Source organism: Gekko japonicus, unplaced genomic scaffold (assembly GCF_001447785.1).
Source record: "Gekko japonicus isolate JY-2015 unplaced genomic scaffold, Gekko_japonicus_V1.1 scaffold1515, whole genome shotgun sequence".
Classification (NCBI taxonomy): Eukaryota; Metazoa; Chordata; class Lepidosauria; order Squamata; family Gekkonidae; genus Gekko; species Gekko japonicus.
The window spans coordinates 130,083-144,044 of record NW_015166465.1 but is presented as its reverse complement, the minus strand read 5'-3'; the positions used below and the strand labels follow the sequence as shown (position 1 = coordinate 144,044).

The following is a 13,962-nucleotide window of genomic DNA, read 5'->3' as shown; positions in this document are numbered from 1 at the left end:
GCTTTTATAGGATACAAATTTCAATTGGGACCCAGAAGGCAGATCAGAAACCAGCTAGAAACGCTTTGTAATGGGCGGGAGGCCTTCAGATGATGCTGTCTTGCCGCTGGGCCTTCCTCCTGTGGTGCCTGTAAGAGTTCCTGCGGCCTTCTCTGATGGAATCCCCTCTTCTTTAGAACCTGCGCCTAATGAAACGACAATGGCCATTACCGGCGCAACGGAGGCCACCCAGCGGCCCGCCGACCTTTCGGCACCTGAAACGTCGGACACGACAGGAGCACCGCAGCACGACGTGCGTTATTTCAGGTTAGCACAAAAGGACAAATAAGGTCTAAAAGGCTCCCCCGCAGAGTGGCTAAAAGAGCGCCGGACAACTGGACGCTCCGTTGAAAGGTGTGCCTCAGCTGTGGGAAAGACCGGCCTCCCCACTTAAACCACTCTGCAGAGTGACAAGCTCACCCCGTTCAAAAGAATCCTCTTTCCGCTCCCGCCTTTCCCCCCTCCCTGTGCCGCAGCGCCGCAGACGAGCCACGAAAGGCCCCTTTATCAGACACGAGGCGGCACACTCTCCCTCCCGCCGAGTCCGAGCCATTAGCACATCACACGGATCCTTCTTTTTCGCCTGAGGATTTGAGCGATAGAGTCAGGAAACCCCTCGGCAAACGTCTTGCGGCTTTGCTCAAAGTGCATTTGTAGAGCAGCAAGATGCCTCCCTGGTGGTGTGGAAAGGGCCGTCCAGTCACTGCCGACTTTCAGCGACCCTGTAGGGCAGGGGTGTCGAACTCATTTGTTACGAGGGCCGGATCTGACATAATTGAGACCTTGTTGGGCCGGGCCACGTGTGTCATAAAAGGCAGTGCCAGGTAGCGGAGATCAATGTTCCCTCTAAGCTGTGGAGTCTTGTGAGCAAAAATTCTACTTTGTGAGCTACTGGCATGAAAGTGGTGAGCAGGCGATTTGGCTGCTGCATAAATGAGTTTGCTCTGGAGCCACCCTTCCTGAGTTGAGAGAAAAATGTGTGAGCCAGAGGCTAAAAAACTGTGAGCCGGCTCATACTCACTCAGCTTAGTGGGAACACTGGCGGAGATATGAACTTGATAAAGGACACAAACACACAAAGGCGGGGTTTTTTAATTAAAATCAAGCCACGCTTAAAACAGTAGCACTCTGACAAAATTTTGTTTATTTTGTTTATCTCCCTCTTCTTCTTTTTGAGTCTGCCGGTGCCTTTAAATTTTTGAGAGGGAGTGGTGCGTGTGAGATTTTTGAGCGGGAGTGGCGTCTGCTGTGGAGGTGGAGCTACCTATAGCTTGGTTGGATGCAGGGAGGAGGAGGAGCCCCGTTCCCTGATCTTTGCAGCCACTACAGGGTTCCCCAACATGGGGCCCACGTCACTGTGGTGCTCACCACTGCGGGTGCCGAGTGGCCCCGTCCGCTTTCTGAAAAGTTCAGCGGGCGCCAAGGGAAGTCGTGGCAGGTGCCGTGGCAGCCCCAGGCCCCACGCTGGGAAACCCCGTCCTTCCCCTTTGTAGTGAGCAGGTGCTGGAGAGGCAGCAGGCCTGAAGCATTGAGTGTCTTGGTCTGTCCACCACTCATGCTCAGCTCTCTCCAGCTCATACTGACTTCCTCTGAAGTGGGGGACAGCCGGGCTGATTGTACTGGAAGGGTCTTGTTCGGCGACTGAGGGAAATCTGGGTTCAGACCCTTCAGAGCCAGTTTGGCATAGTGGTTAGGAGCGTGGATTCTAATCTGGGAGAACCGGGTTTGACTCCCCGCTCCTCCACATACAGTTGCTGGTGTGACTTTGGGTCAGTCACAAGTTCTCTCAGAGCTGTCCTCTCAAGGGGATTCCCGGAAAGAGCTCTCTCAGCCCCAACTGCCTCACAGGGAGTCTGTTGTGGGGAGGGGAAGGGAAGGAGATGGTAAGCCGCTCTGGGACTCCTTCCGGTAGTGAAGGGCAGGGTATAAATCCAGTCTCCTCCTCCTCCTCCTCCTCCTCCTCTTCTTCTTCCACATGCAGCTGCTGGTGTGACCTTGGGTCAATCACAAGTTCTCTCAGAGCTGTCCTCTCAAGGGCAGTCCTCGAAAGAGCTGTCTCCGCCCCATCTGCCTCACAGGGTGTCTGTTGTGGGGAGGGGAAGGGAAAGGATATTGTCAGCTGCTCTGGGACTCCTTCCGGTAGTGAAGGGCAGGGTATAAATCCAGTCTCCTCCTCCTCCTCTTCTTCTTCTTCCACATGCAGCTGCTGGTGTGACCTTGGGTCAGTCACAAGTTCTCTCAGAGCTGTCCTCTCATGAGCAGTCCTCAAAAGAGCTCTCTCAGCCCCACCTACCTCACACAGGGTGTCTGTTGTGGGGAGGGGAAGGGAAAGGACATTGTAAGCCGCTCTGAGACTCCTTTGGGTAGTGAAGGGCGGGGTATAAATCCAATCTCCTCTTCTTCTCTTCCCGAGCCACAAAGCTCACTGGGAGATGTTTGAGCGAGTCACACTCTCTCTGCCTAGTGTACTTTTGAGGGAACAGTGTGGGGGAACGGTGCTTATCAATACAAGAACTCGTGGGCACTCCATGAAATGGCTGAGCAGTCAGGTTAGAAGAGATAAAAGGCAGTACTTCTTCACCCAAAGAGTGATTAACACATGGAATTCACTGCCACAGGAGGTGGTGGCAGCTACAAGCATGGACGGCTTCAAGGGGGAATTAGATAAGCGTATGGAGCAGAGGTCCATCAGTGGCTCTGAGCCACAAGGTATAGATAGGGGCTCTGGGGCAAGTGATGCTCTGTCTTCTTGGTGCTTGGGGGGGCCAACAGTGGGAGGGCTTCTAGTGTCCTGGCCCCACTGCCGGACTTCCTGATGGCACCTGGTGTTTTTGGCCACTGTGTGACACAGAGTGTTGGACTAGATGGGCCATTGACCTGATCCAACATTGGCTTCTCTTATGTTCTTATGTTCTTAACTGCTGAGGGATCATAAGAGAGTTGTACGTGTTCTCTCTCTTTCTTTTAAAGAAACGTGCTTCGCTCTGAAACAGAGAGGCTCTCCTTGTGTTGTCTTGAATGGGACGGGACAGCCGAGACGGACATCCCAGATGATGGTAAGAGATGACGGGATTAACTGTGGTCCCCCCGATGTAGCAAGCGACTTGCTCGACTGCACTGGCCCAAGTCGGTCTTTTTAACTGTGGCACCTATAAGTGAACTTGCCAGGAGCGGATTACCTGACACTTTGATCCCTTTGAATTTATGGGAAACCTTTAAAGCCTCCAAACTTGAGAAAGACCTGACTGTGACGATGGTCAACGGCAGCAAAAAAACATAATAGCGATAAAGTGGAAGGACAAAAACCCTCCCAGCGATCCATCTTTGGTATACAAAACCGTGGGATTGTTTTATCATGGAAAAAATTTCAGATGCCATTCAATGTTTAGAGTTTGTGAGTCATATGTAATTAATAAGTGGGCTCCATTTCCAAAATGGAAATTCAAACACGAAAGTCCTTTTGGTTCTGAATGCCTTAGCTAATTTTAGCTTTGTAATGACAATTGATTGATTATCATAATAATAATAATACCTTTCAATTTATTGATTGCTCAATCCTGCAGAGCTGCTGGCTCTGAGCGATTTACAGTTATACAAGTTTTCACAAGGGACTAACAATGATTCATAGGGGGTAAGGGAGGACAACGTATAATTCTTAAAATCACACACGTTTGCAGCTGACGGGGATTTTGTACAGCTGTAGGCTTCAGACGTGTTCCGGACAGCATTCACTTTGGCTTGGCTTAATCAGTTGATTTGTGTTACTTTATCAGGGGTCATTTCGTAGAAAAAGAGCTAGGGGGGACTCATTAGCATAACCCATTAGCATATGCCACACCCCCTGACATCACCGGAAGTGTGTCCTCCCTACAGCCGGCGGCTACCTCCAGCGGGCACCAGCAGGGAGCTCCAGGCCCCGCCCTCCCACACCTCACCCGGGGGGATGGCGTCCCCCCCCCCCAAATGACCTCTGGATGCAGTCCTGTTGAAAGTTGATGGATATTGTACCCTTATTGTTTCTCAATAAAATTATATCTTAAAAAAAAAAAAAAACTGACACTTTAATAGTGCTTGTCTTGGATTTTTCCCACTGAACACTTTTCGTATATAACACAATATCTCTTGTGTGTTTCTTCAGCCCAAGATCTTGTCCGGACGACTGTCGGGCAAACCCGGCTGCTGATAGCAGAGAGATTCAAGCAGTTTGAAGGGCTGGTAGATAACTGCGAGTTCAGACGTGGGGAAAAGGAGACTACGTGTTCGGACCTGGACGGGTTCTGGGACATGGTCGCCTTCCAGGTAACCGTTTCGAGCATTCGTCTCTGGCATTCGGTCCAGGCTGTCCTTCCCATCTGTTTCTTATCGCCAGGGTCGCGCAAAATAGATGTAAGCAGGGCTATTTGGGGGCAGGAACGCACAGGAACAGAGTTCCGGCTGGCTCCCAAATTGGCCACGTCCGGCAGGAACTTATTAGCATAATAGGCCACACCCAACAGCAGAAACTCATTAGGATTGGCTACATTAGGGGTGTGTGGCCTAACATGCTAAGGAGTCCCTGCTACAAAAAAAGGCCCTGGGTTTTGACAACAAACAAGGTAAACAGAATAAGAAGCAAAAGGTGGGTGTGGCTGGATGACCACACTTCTGGAGACATGGGGGTGCGGCCTAATGTGCTAATGAGCTGTGCTGTCGGGTGTGGCCCAATATGCTAATGAATCCCTGCTGTTGGGTGCGGCCTATTATGCTAATGAGTTCCTGCTGGGCTTTTTCTACAAATAGAGCCCTGGATGTAAGCATCACTGTGCACCAGGATAACAGTAATGCTTCCACCTGCATTCGTGTCTTCGTTAGCCTAGCCGTGCAATTACGTTCTTATTATGGGGCTGCCCTAGATGGCTGCCCTAGTTTGCCGACATTCTGATCTAACTGCCTTGGCAAAGCTGGATCCTGTGGATGTGATTTAGCGGATGCACATTCCCCAGGCAGAAGGACCTATCGCCTGATCCCAAGAGGAGCAGGTCACCGGACAGGTGGCCGATGCCTTTTCTACATATGTAAATCAAGGGGAGTCTCCTTCCACCTTAGGAAATGCAGATCAGCCAGTGGAATGGATCCACGTGGTCCAAATTCATCTCCCAAGATTCGGAGAGTTCTAGGGACGAGGGTGATCGGGGGCCTGGAGACCAAGTCCTATGAGGAAAGTCCGAGGGACTTGGGAACGTTCAGTCTGGAGAAGAGGAGGTCAAGGGGGGCACGATTGCTCTCTTTGAAGGGCTATCCCTTAGAGGAGGGCAGGGAGCGGTTCCTGTGGGCTGCAGAGGAGAGGACTCGTAATGATGGATTTAAATTCAAGGAGGGAAGGTAGCGGATGGATCTGCCAGTTTGGTGTAGTGGATAAGTGCGCGGACTCTAATCTGGGAGAACCGGGTTTGATTCCCCACTCCTCCACTTGCACCTGGCTGGATGACCTTGGGCAAGCCATCGTTCTGGTCAGAGCTGTCCTTGAAAAACAGCTGTTTCTGTCAAGAGCTCGCTCAGCCCTACCCACCTCACAGGGTGTCTGTTGCGGGGAGGGGAAGGAGTTTGTAAGCCGCTCTGAGACTCCCTTGTGTAGTGAAGGGCAGGGTATAAATCCAATCTCTTCTTCTTTGACCTCACAGGGTGCCTGTTGTGGGGAGGGGGAGGGAAAGGAGTCTGTAAGGCGCTCTGAAACTCCCTTGTGTAGTGAAAGGCAGGGTATAAATCCAATCTCTTCTTCTTCTCTCTTAAGAAAAACGTTTTGACAGTAGTTGTTGTGCCACAGTGGGATCGGCTGCTTGGGGAGGTGGTGAGCTCCCCCTCCCTGGCAGTCTTCAAGCAGCGGCTGGACAAACACTGGTCAGTAACTGTGAGGGGAGCAGAGCATCAGAGCCATGGAAGATGCTTTCCCCAGTCGTGACGTGAGCGGAGATACTCTCCAGCAGAATGTTCCCTCTAAGCTGTGGAGTCCTGTGAGCAGAAATTCTACTTTGTGAGTTACGGGCATTAAAGGTGTGAGCGAGCAGTTTGGCTACTGCATAAATTAGTTTGCTCTGGAGCCCCTCCTTCCCGAGCGAAGACAAAAAACGTGTGAGCCGGAGGCTAAAAAACTGTGAGCTAGCTCACACTAACTCAGCTTAGAGGGAACACTGCTCTCCAGCCCTGTCTTCACTCAGAAGCCCCGACCCGGATGGCCCAGGCTAGCCCGATCTCGTTAGATCTCGGAAGCGAAGCAGAGTCAGCCCGCGTCGGTATTTGAATGGGAGACGAATCTGGACCGTGCAGATCCAATCTTGGATCGTCACCAAGGAAGCCCAGGGCTGCTACGCAGAGGCAGGCAAGAGGGACACCACCTCTGTTTGCCTGCCCTGCCCCGGATGGCCCAGGCTAGGACCGTCTCGTCCGATCTGGGAAGCTAAGCAGGGTCGGCCCCGGTTAGGACTTGGGTGGGAGACCACCGAGGAAGAACCAGGGCTGCTGTGCAGAGAGGCAGGCAATGGGCGGAACTGCCTCCGGACATGTCTTGCCTTGGAAACCCCACCAGGGGTCGCCGTACGTCAGCCGCGACCGGAGGACAGCCACCAATGTTCCCTCTAAGACGTGGAGTCTTGTGAGCAAAAATTCTACTCTGTGAGCTACGGGCATTAAAGCTGTGAGCGAGCGATTCGGCTACGGCATCACTTAGTTTGCTCCGGAGCCCTCCTCCCCGAGCTTAGACAAAAACGTGCGAGCTGGCGGCTAGAAAACTGTGAGCTGGCTCACACTAACTCAGCTTAGAGGGAACACTGACAGCCACCACAGGTTTACTAAGTGGTTTACTAACCACTTGGTTTTTTTGGAGGCTGTTTGTTTGGACAGCAGGACATGTGAAAGGGATCTGGATGTTCTGGTTGATCACAAGCTAAACATGAGCCTGCCGTGCGATGTGGCTGTGAAGAAAGCTAATGCAATCTTAGGATGCCTTAACAGAAGCATTGTGTCCAGTTCACGGGAGGTGGTCGTTCCGCTCTGTTCTGCTGTGGTCAGACCCCACCTGGAGTCCTGTGTGAAGTTTTGGGCACCACATTATAGGAAGGATGTTGGCAAGCCCGAGCGTGTCCCGAAGAGGGCAACCAGGATGGTGAGAGGGTTATGAGGAAAGGCTGAAAGAGTTGGGTATGTTCAGCCTGGGAAAGAGAAGGCTTAGAGGGGACATGACTGCAGTCTTCAAGTATCTGAAGGGCTGCCATGTAGAAGATGGAGCGGATCTATTCTTTCTTGCTCCGGATTGCAAGAGTAGATCTAATGGGTGGAAATTACAAGGAAGTCGATATCGGCTAAGCATCGGGAGAAACTTCCTAAGTGTAAGAGTGGTTGAGCAGTGGAACAGTCTGCCTTGGGAGGTGGTGGAGGCTCCTTCGCTGGACGTTTCCAAGCGGAGGCTGGACGACCATCTTTCGGGCATGTTGTAGGGCTGTCTTTCGGCTATGCTCCTGCAGAGTGCGGGGGGTTGGACTAGATGACCTGCAAGATCCCTTCCAACTCTTAACATTCTGTGATCTTGCCCAGAATACATCCACGATAAAAAGAAACGTGGCATTGACGGACTCTGGCCTAATCCTGCAACCTTTTTCATCTTCCCCTCCCTCGATAGGTGGAAGATGTGAATAAAAAATTCGAGAGCCTGAGGAAGCTCCAGGAGAACGGGTGGCAAGCAGCTGAAGGCAACCAGGAGGCCAAGCAGGTCCCCAAGGTAAGAGCGGCTTCTAGAATTCTCCTTTCGGGCGGCCGCTTGGCCACAGGGCGAAGTCACTTGGGACCGGGACTGCGGGTGGAGTGGGGCTCGCGCTGGTCAGTTTCCCCCTCCCCCACCAATGTAGACTGCACTTTGCCCCCCATGCTGTTCCTGAGGGTCCCTTAGGGAGGAGGGGAGGGGTAAGGCAGTGCCCGGGAACTGAAGGGAGGGTTGTAGGGGGGGTGCAGAGTCACAGGAGAAAAATCCTCCGGCCTGCTTGACCACCCTTCGAGGACATACCAGGGCCCTGCGGGATCTGGTACAATTCCACCGTGCCCGCAAAACAGAGTTGTCCTTCTAGGCCTACGGTTGAGAGCCAATTTGGTGTGGTGGTTAAAAGCGGTGGACTCTAATCTGGAGAGCCAGGTTTGATTCCCCACTTCTCCACATGCAGCCAGCTGGGTGACCTTGGGTGAGTCAAACGTTCTCTCAGAGTTCTCTCAGCCCCACCTAACCTCGCTGGGTGTCTGTCGTGGGAAGAGGAAGGCAAAGGAGAGTGTAAGCTGCTCTGAGATTCCGAGTGAAAGGTGGGGTTATAAATCCAATCTCTTCTTCTTGAGGGCAGCACCAGACCTCCACCCGATAGGCTATAGTTAGATTTGCCTCCCTCCCGCTTCCCGCACTTCCCTCCCTTCTACCAGTTTGGAGTAGTGGTTACGTGCGCGGACTCTAATCTGGGAGAACCGGGTTTGATTCCCCACTCCTCCACTTGCAGCTGCTGATGTGACCTTGGGTCAGTCACAAGCTCTGGCACAGCTGTCCTTGAAAAAGAGCAGTTTGTGTCAGAGCTCTCTCAGCCCCACCCACCTCACAGGGTGCCTGTTGTGGGGAGGGGGAGGGAAAGGAGTTTGTAAGCCACTCTGAGACTCCCTTGGGTAGTGAAGGGCGGGGTATAAATCCAATCTCTTCTTCTTCTTCTTTTACCTCACAGGGTGAATGTTGTGGGGTGGGGAAGGGAAAGGAGATTGTCAGCCGCTCTGAGACTCCTTTGGGTAGTGAAGGGCGGGGTATAAATCCAGTCTCTTCTTCTTCTTCTTCTTCTACCTCCTAGGGTGTCTGTTGTGGGGAGGGGAAGGGAAAGGAGTTTGTAAGCCCCTCTGAGACTCCTTTGGGTAGTGAAGGGTGGGGTATAAATCCAATCTCCTCTTCTTCTTCTTTTACCTCACAGGGTGCCTGCTGTGGGGTGGGGAAGGGAAAGGAGTTTGTAAGCCGCTCTGAGACTCCTTTGGGTAGTGAAGGGCGGGGTATAAATCCAGTCTCTTCTTCTTCTTCTTTTACCTCACAGGGTATCGGTTGTGGGGAGGGGAAGGGAAAGGGGTTTGTAAGCAGCTCTGAGACTCCCTTGGGTAGTGAAGGGCGGGGTATAAATCCAATCTCTTCTTCTTCTTCTCTTCTATATATGTTTTATATCACTCCTCTGTGAATTTTTACACCATCTTCAATTTTATAGTAACTGTTTTTCCAATTTTTTGTATTTATTGTTGTTTTTTAGAAGGTTTTAAATTATATATTTATAAAGCTCTGAGCCAGTTCCAGGGAGAGACGGGTTATAAATCAAATAAAATTAAAATAAATAAATAAAAATAAGGCCTCGCCCACTTACAGGAAGTTGGGTAGTCTTTTTTAAAAGCCCAGCCTGCTCCTCTGTAGAGATGTAAAATTTCCGGAAAGTTTAAAAAAAAAAATATGAAAATTTTCAGAAAAATTGGAAAAAATGCTACATTAGCACTTCTTTTTTCTTTTCCAGATTGAAAGTCATTCTGTTACTTTAGGAACATAAAATATAACTGTGGACATTTTTACTTGGCATGAAATGATCACAACTAGCATATTAAAAATATAGTGTATCCAGACAATTATTACAAAAAGAATACCCGCCCACATGCAAAAACAAAACTGAAACCTTTTTCTTTTTTTGTGACAACAGCACCTCCTAAAGGAAGAAATACATCTTGTTCTTGCATTGGAGAGTTCAGTTTGTAACCTAGGACTTGCTTGTCCTCACTGCACAGAAATTAGATCAATCTGGTACCATACATATTTTTTAGAAATTATTTGGAAAATATTTGAACACCTTGTCTTAAAATATTTTATTCATCATGTTAAAATAAAACATTCCAGAATCATTTTTTTATTTATTTTATTTTTTCAATTTTTCGTAAAAACTCAAAAAAGGCTTCAGGAAAAAACCGGTACCCGAGGGGGGGGGGGGTTGGGGGTGTTTTCCCCTCGATTTTTTCGGTTTTTTTCCCAGGCCTTCACATCTCTACTCCTCTGTCCGTGCAGTTCTGTTTTGTTCCGTGTGCCACTCAGCTCTCGGAGAAATATCCTGAGTCCGGCCCTCCTCTTGTCTTCCAGAAGAAGACTGCCTGTCCCAGGGCCACCAGAGTGACGGGCAGGTCTGTCGGAAGGACGGCTGCCCGGAAACGCCTCGCCGCGATCAAGGCGATGATGAAGAACAAGGCGAGGCAAGAGGGGGCGGCAGCCGAACCAGCAGGCCAGGAAACTCCACAGAAAGAAGAGGAGCCGGTCACCTTTGACGGAGGGTTCTTCCGGGTCGAATCTCCTGCCAGACTTCTCCTAGGTCAGTGCGGTTTCCTTTGCACGGGATCTGTAGGTGAGAGAAGCGGCTCTGTCTCAAAGACCTCCCCGGGATACACTAATTTTTTTTGGGGGGGAGGCCTTTGTGCCCCAAGTTCTGGAAAAAGCCCAGCCTCAACCAGTGGACACGTTGGCATTGTAGCAGACCTCACGTTGAGTTTTGCACTTCCTCCCACCTCATTCTGCAGATTTATTTCCCCCAAAAAAACTTTTAATAACTGATTCAACCATAACGTATCAATAACTGATTCAACCATAACATATCACCAGCAACATAACATAATTACATCTTATAGGCCTATACATACACACAGGGCATTTTTTGTAGGAAAAGCCCAGCAGGAACTCATTAGCATAATTGGCCACACCCAACAGCAGGACTTCATTAGCATATTAGGCCACACCCTGACAGCACCGCTCATTAGCATATTAGGCCGCACCCCCATGTTACCCGAAGTGTGGTTATCCAGCCACACCCACCTTTTTATTCTTATTCTGTTTACCTTGTTTGTTGTCAAAACCCAGGGCCTTTTTTGTAGCAGGAACTCCTTTGCATGTTAGGCCACACACCCCTAATGTAGCCAATCCTAATGAGTTTCTGCAGTTGGGTGTGGCCTATTATGCTAATGAGTCCCTGCTGGGCGTGACCAACTCGGGACCCAGCCGGAACTCCGTTCCTGTGCGTTCCTGCCCAAAAATAGCCCTGCATACACAGACTAAAACCTAGTTTTGCATTACATATCTCAGGAACAGACCAAAAACAAGATAAACTCCAGATATTTTGGAGATATTTTACATTCCACAGAGGGATTGTTATTTACACAATCTATAAAAGGATACCACTTTCCCACAAAATTATTTTTATAACCGGGGGTCTCCGTCAACAATATTTGTGTAACTATTTTATCCCGAATAACTGTATCCCGCGCTTTCTTGGAACCACACTTCAAGTGAGGGTATTTTCCTAGATTTCCATACTTGGTCCATCTTTATCCTCACAACAGCCCTGTGAGGAAGGTTAGGCTGAGAGAGTGTGACTGGCCCACGGTCATAGAATCACAGGTTTGGACGGGAGGCCCAGGGTCATCTAGTCCAACCCCCCCTGCACAATGCAGGGAATTCTCAAATGCCTCCCCCCACCCACAGCCCCAGCGACTCTCGCTGCATGTCCAGATGGTTGCCCCCCTCCCCTGGAAAAAGCACAACACCTCCAGGATCTCCAGCCAGACTGGCCTGGAGAATAATGGCTTCCTGACCCCAGAGTGGCGATTGCCATTTCCCTGGGTGTGTAAGAAAGGGCCATGAGAACTAAGCATTGAGGCAACCCTTCCTGCCCTCCCTTCTCGTGATCTGCCTCAGTTCACAGAATCTGCCTTGCTGTCAGATGGCCGTCTAGCCCTCTAGGTCATAAGAGAACATGAGAACATAAGAGACGCCAATGCTGGATCAGGCCAGTGGCCCATCCAATCCAACACTGTCACACAGTGGCCAAAAATACCAGGGGCCATCAGGAGGTCCACCAGTGGGGCCGGGACATTAGAAGCCCTCCCACTGTTAACCCCCCTAAGCACCAAGAAGACAGAGCATCACTTGCCCCAGAGCCCCTATCTATACCTTGTGGCTAATAGCCACTGATGGACCTCTGCTCCATATGCTTATCTAATTCCCTTTTGAAGCCGTCCATGCTTGTAGCACCCACCACTTCCTGTGGCAGTGAATTCCAAGTGTTAATCACTCTTTGGGTGAAGAATTTTTTTGTTTCTCCAAGCTAAAGAGCCCTAAGCGCTTTAACCTTTCCTCATAGGGAAAGTGTTCCAACCCTTTTATCATTCGAGTTGCCCTTTTCTGCACTTTTTCTAAAGCTATAATATCCTTTTCAAGGTGTGGTGACCAGAACTGCACACAGTATTCCAAATGAGGTCGCACCATTGATTTATATAGGGGCATTATGATATTGGCTGATCCATTATTGCAGTCATCCATGAGCTTACACGACACAAGTGTGGATTTTAACCTGGGTGTCCCAGATACTAGTCTGACACTCTTCTTCTTTCTTTTTCTTTTTGTTATAAACATTTTATGAAAGTCTTTGAAGAAAACAATACATATTTTTGTAGGTTAGAAAACAGAGAAACATGAACATCCAAAATATTTTCAATGTTAATACATAATAATAATGCCGATACAGTAACAAATATTATGTGTATAGTCTATAAACGTTGTCTTAGACTGTGAGATATTGTAACCATATACTATACGAGTGTCGCTTTGCATTAGGGTACACCTCCTTAACAATGCTTCAAGTCATAAAAATAAAAATAGAAAGGAAAAAAGAAAAAGAGGGGGGGGGATTATATTTCAAATCCACTTATGAAATTGAGACCAATCAGGTGATATAAACTGTTGTTGTGATAAATAATCCAGAACTGGGAACCATTTTCCAGTGAATGATCTATGTAGTGACGAGTGAGCATTTGAGTGTATTTGAACGGAGACAGAATCCATAAGGAAATGAGACCATAATCTCCTATACCATACCTCGATGTTTGGTGGCTTTGTGTCTTTCCAGTAAGATGCTATAGCAGTCTTGGCAGCATCCAGCATGACATCAGCAGTGGATTTGTGTGGACTCCCCTAGATCTTTAGGCCAAGAGTTTAAAACTAATATTTCCGGGTGAAAACGGTACATTGATTGAAGTAATTTTGTTAATTATTGATATCACCTCCATCCAAAAGTGTTTAATCTTTTCACATCTCCACCAACAATGAGCAAAATTTCCGACACTCTTAACCACTACGCCACATTGGCTCATTGTTTAGAATGGGTCGGGAGCAGTGTTCCCTCTAAGCTGAGTTAGTGTGAGGTAGCTCAGAGTTTTTTAGACCTCCAGCTCACACATTTTTGTCTCAGCTCAGGAAGGAGGGCTCCAGAGCAAACTAATTGATGCAGCAGCCAAATCGCTCGCTCCCAACTTTAATGCCAGTTGCTCACAAAGTAGAATTTTTGCTCACAAGAATCCACAGCTTAGAGGGAACATTTGGTTGGGAGGAGGCCTGTCAACGTTTTGTCTCCCAGATAAGTACCTACAGCCGACCTTCCATTTCCACTGGCTTTGAGGAGCTTCTTTGTTTTGCGACAGAGTTAGGAAGCATTCAGATTTCTCTTTGATGCAAATATCACACGGGCAGAATACAAAATGCCGACGTTCTCTCTTTTCTCCCCTCCCCCCCCCCATTCAAGGCCAAACTCCCAAATCGGCCACCAGGTCTTCCCGGCGGTCTTCCAGACGGGCTACGCCAAGATCCGCCAGCCGAGCCTTTCTTCGGAGCTGTGTGGACACTTCAGTCGCACGACTGGGCACGCCGGCAGCCTACAGAAGCCACCCTCCTTTGCCCAACCCGGATGCATTTGCAGGCCTTTCGCGAACGGATCTCAGTCACATTTTTGATCAAAGGTACGTGGCTGCCTAGAGATGTGAAGGCCCGGAAAAACCCTGGGAAAATTCAGGAAAAAACCGTCCATCCGTCCC

The 13,962-nt window shown here is 49.4% G+C and overlaps 1 protein-coding gene across 2 annotated transcripts in view; it reads left to right on the top strand.

Annotated features, from left to right (window-relative positions):
- Nucleotides 1-13,962, top strand: part of DLGAP5 (discs large homolog associated protein 5) — a 66,595-nt gene that overhangs the window by 43,552 nt on the left and 9,081 nt on the right. For both annotated transcript variants that reach the window (XM_015412096.1, XM_015412097.1), the window contains exons 11-16: nucleotides 177-306; nucleotides 3,010-3,095; nucleotides 4,178-4,338; nucleotides 7,691-7,789; nucleotides 10,190-10,415; nucleotides 13,674-13,887. In XM_015412096.1, coding sequence (XP_015267582.1) covers nucleotides 177-306; nucleotides 3,010-3,095; nucleotides 4,178-4,338; nucleotides 7,691-7,789; nucleotides 10,190-10,415; nucleotides 13,674-13,887 — 916 coding nt within the window. The remainder of the gene's footprint in view (nucleotides 1-176; nucleotides 307-3,009; nucleotides 3,096-4,177; nucleotides 4,339-7,690; nucleotides 7,790-10,189; nucleotides 10,416-13,673; nucleotides 13,888-13,962) is intronic.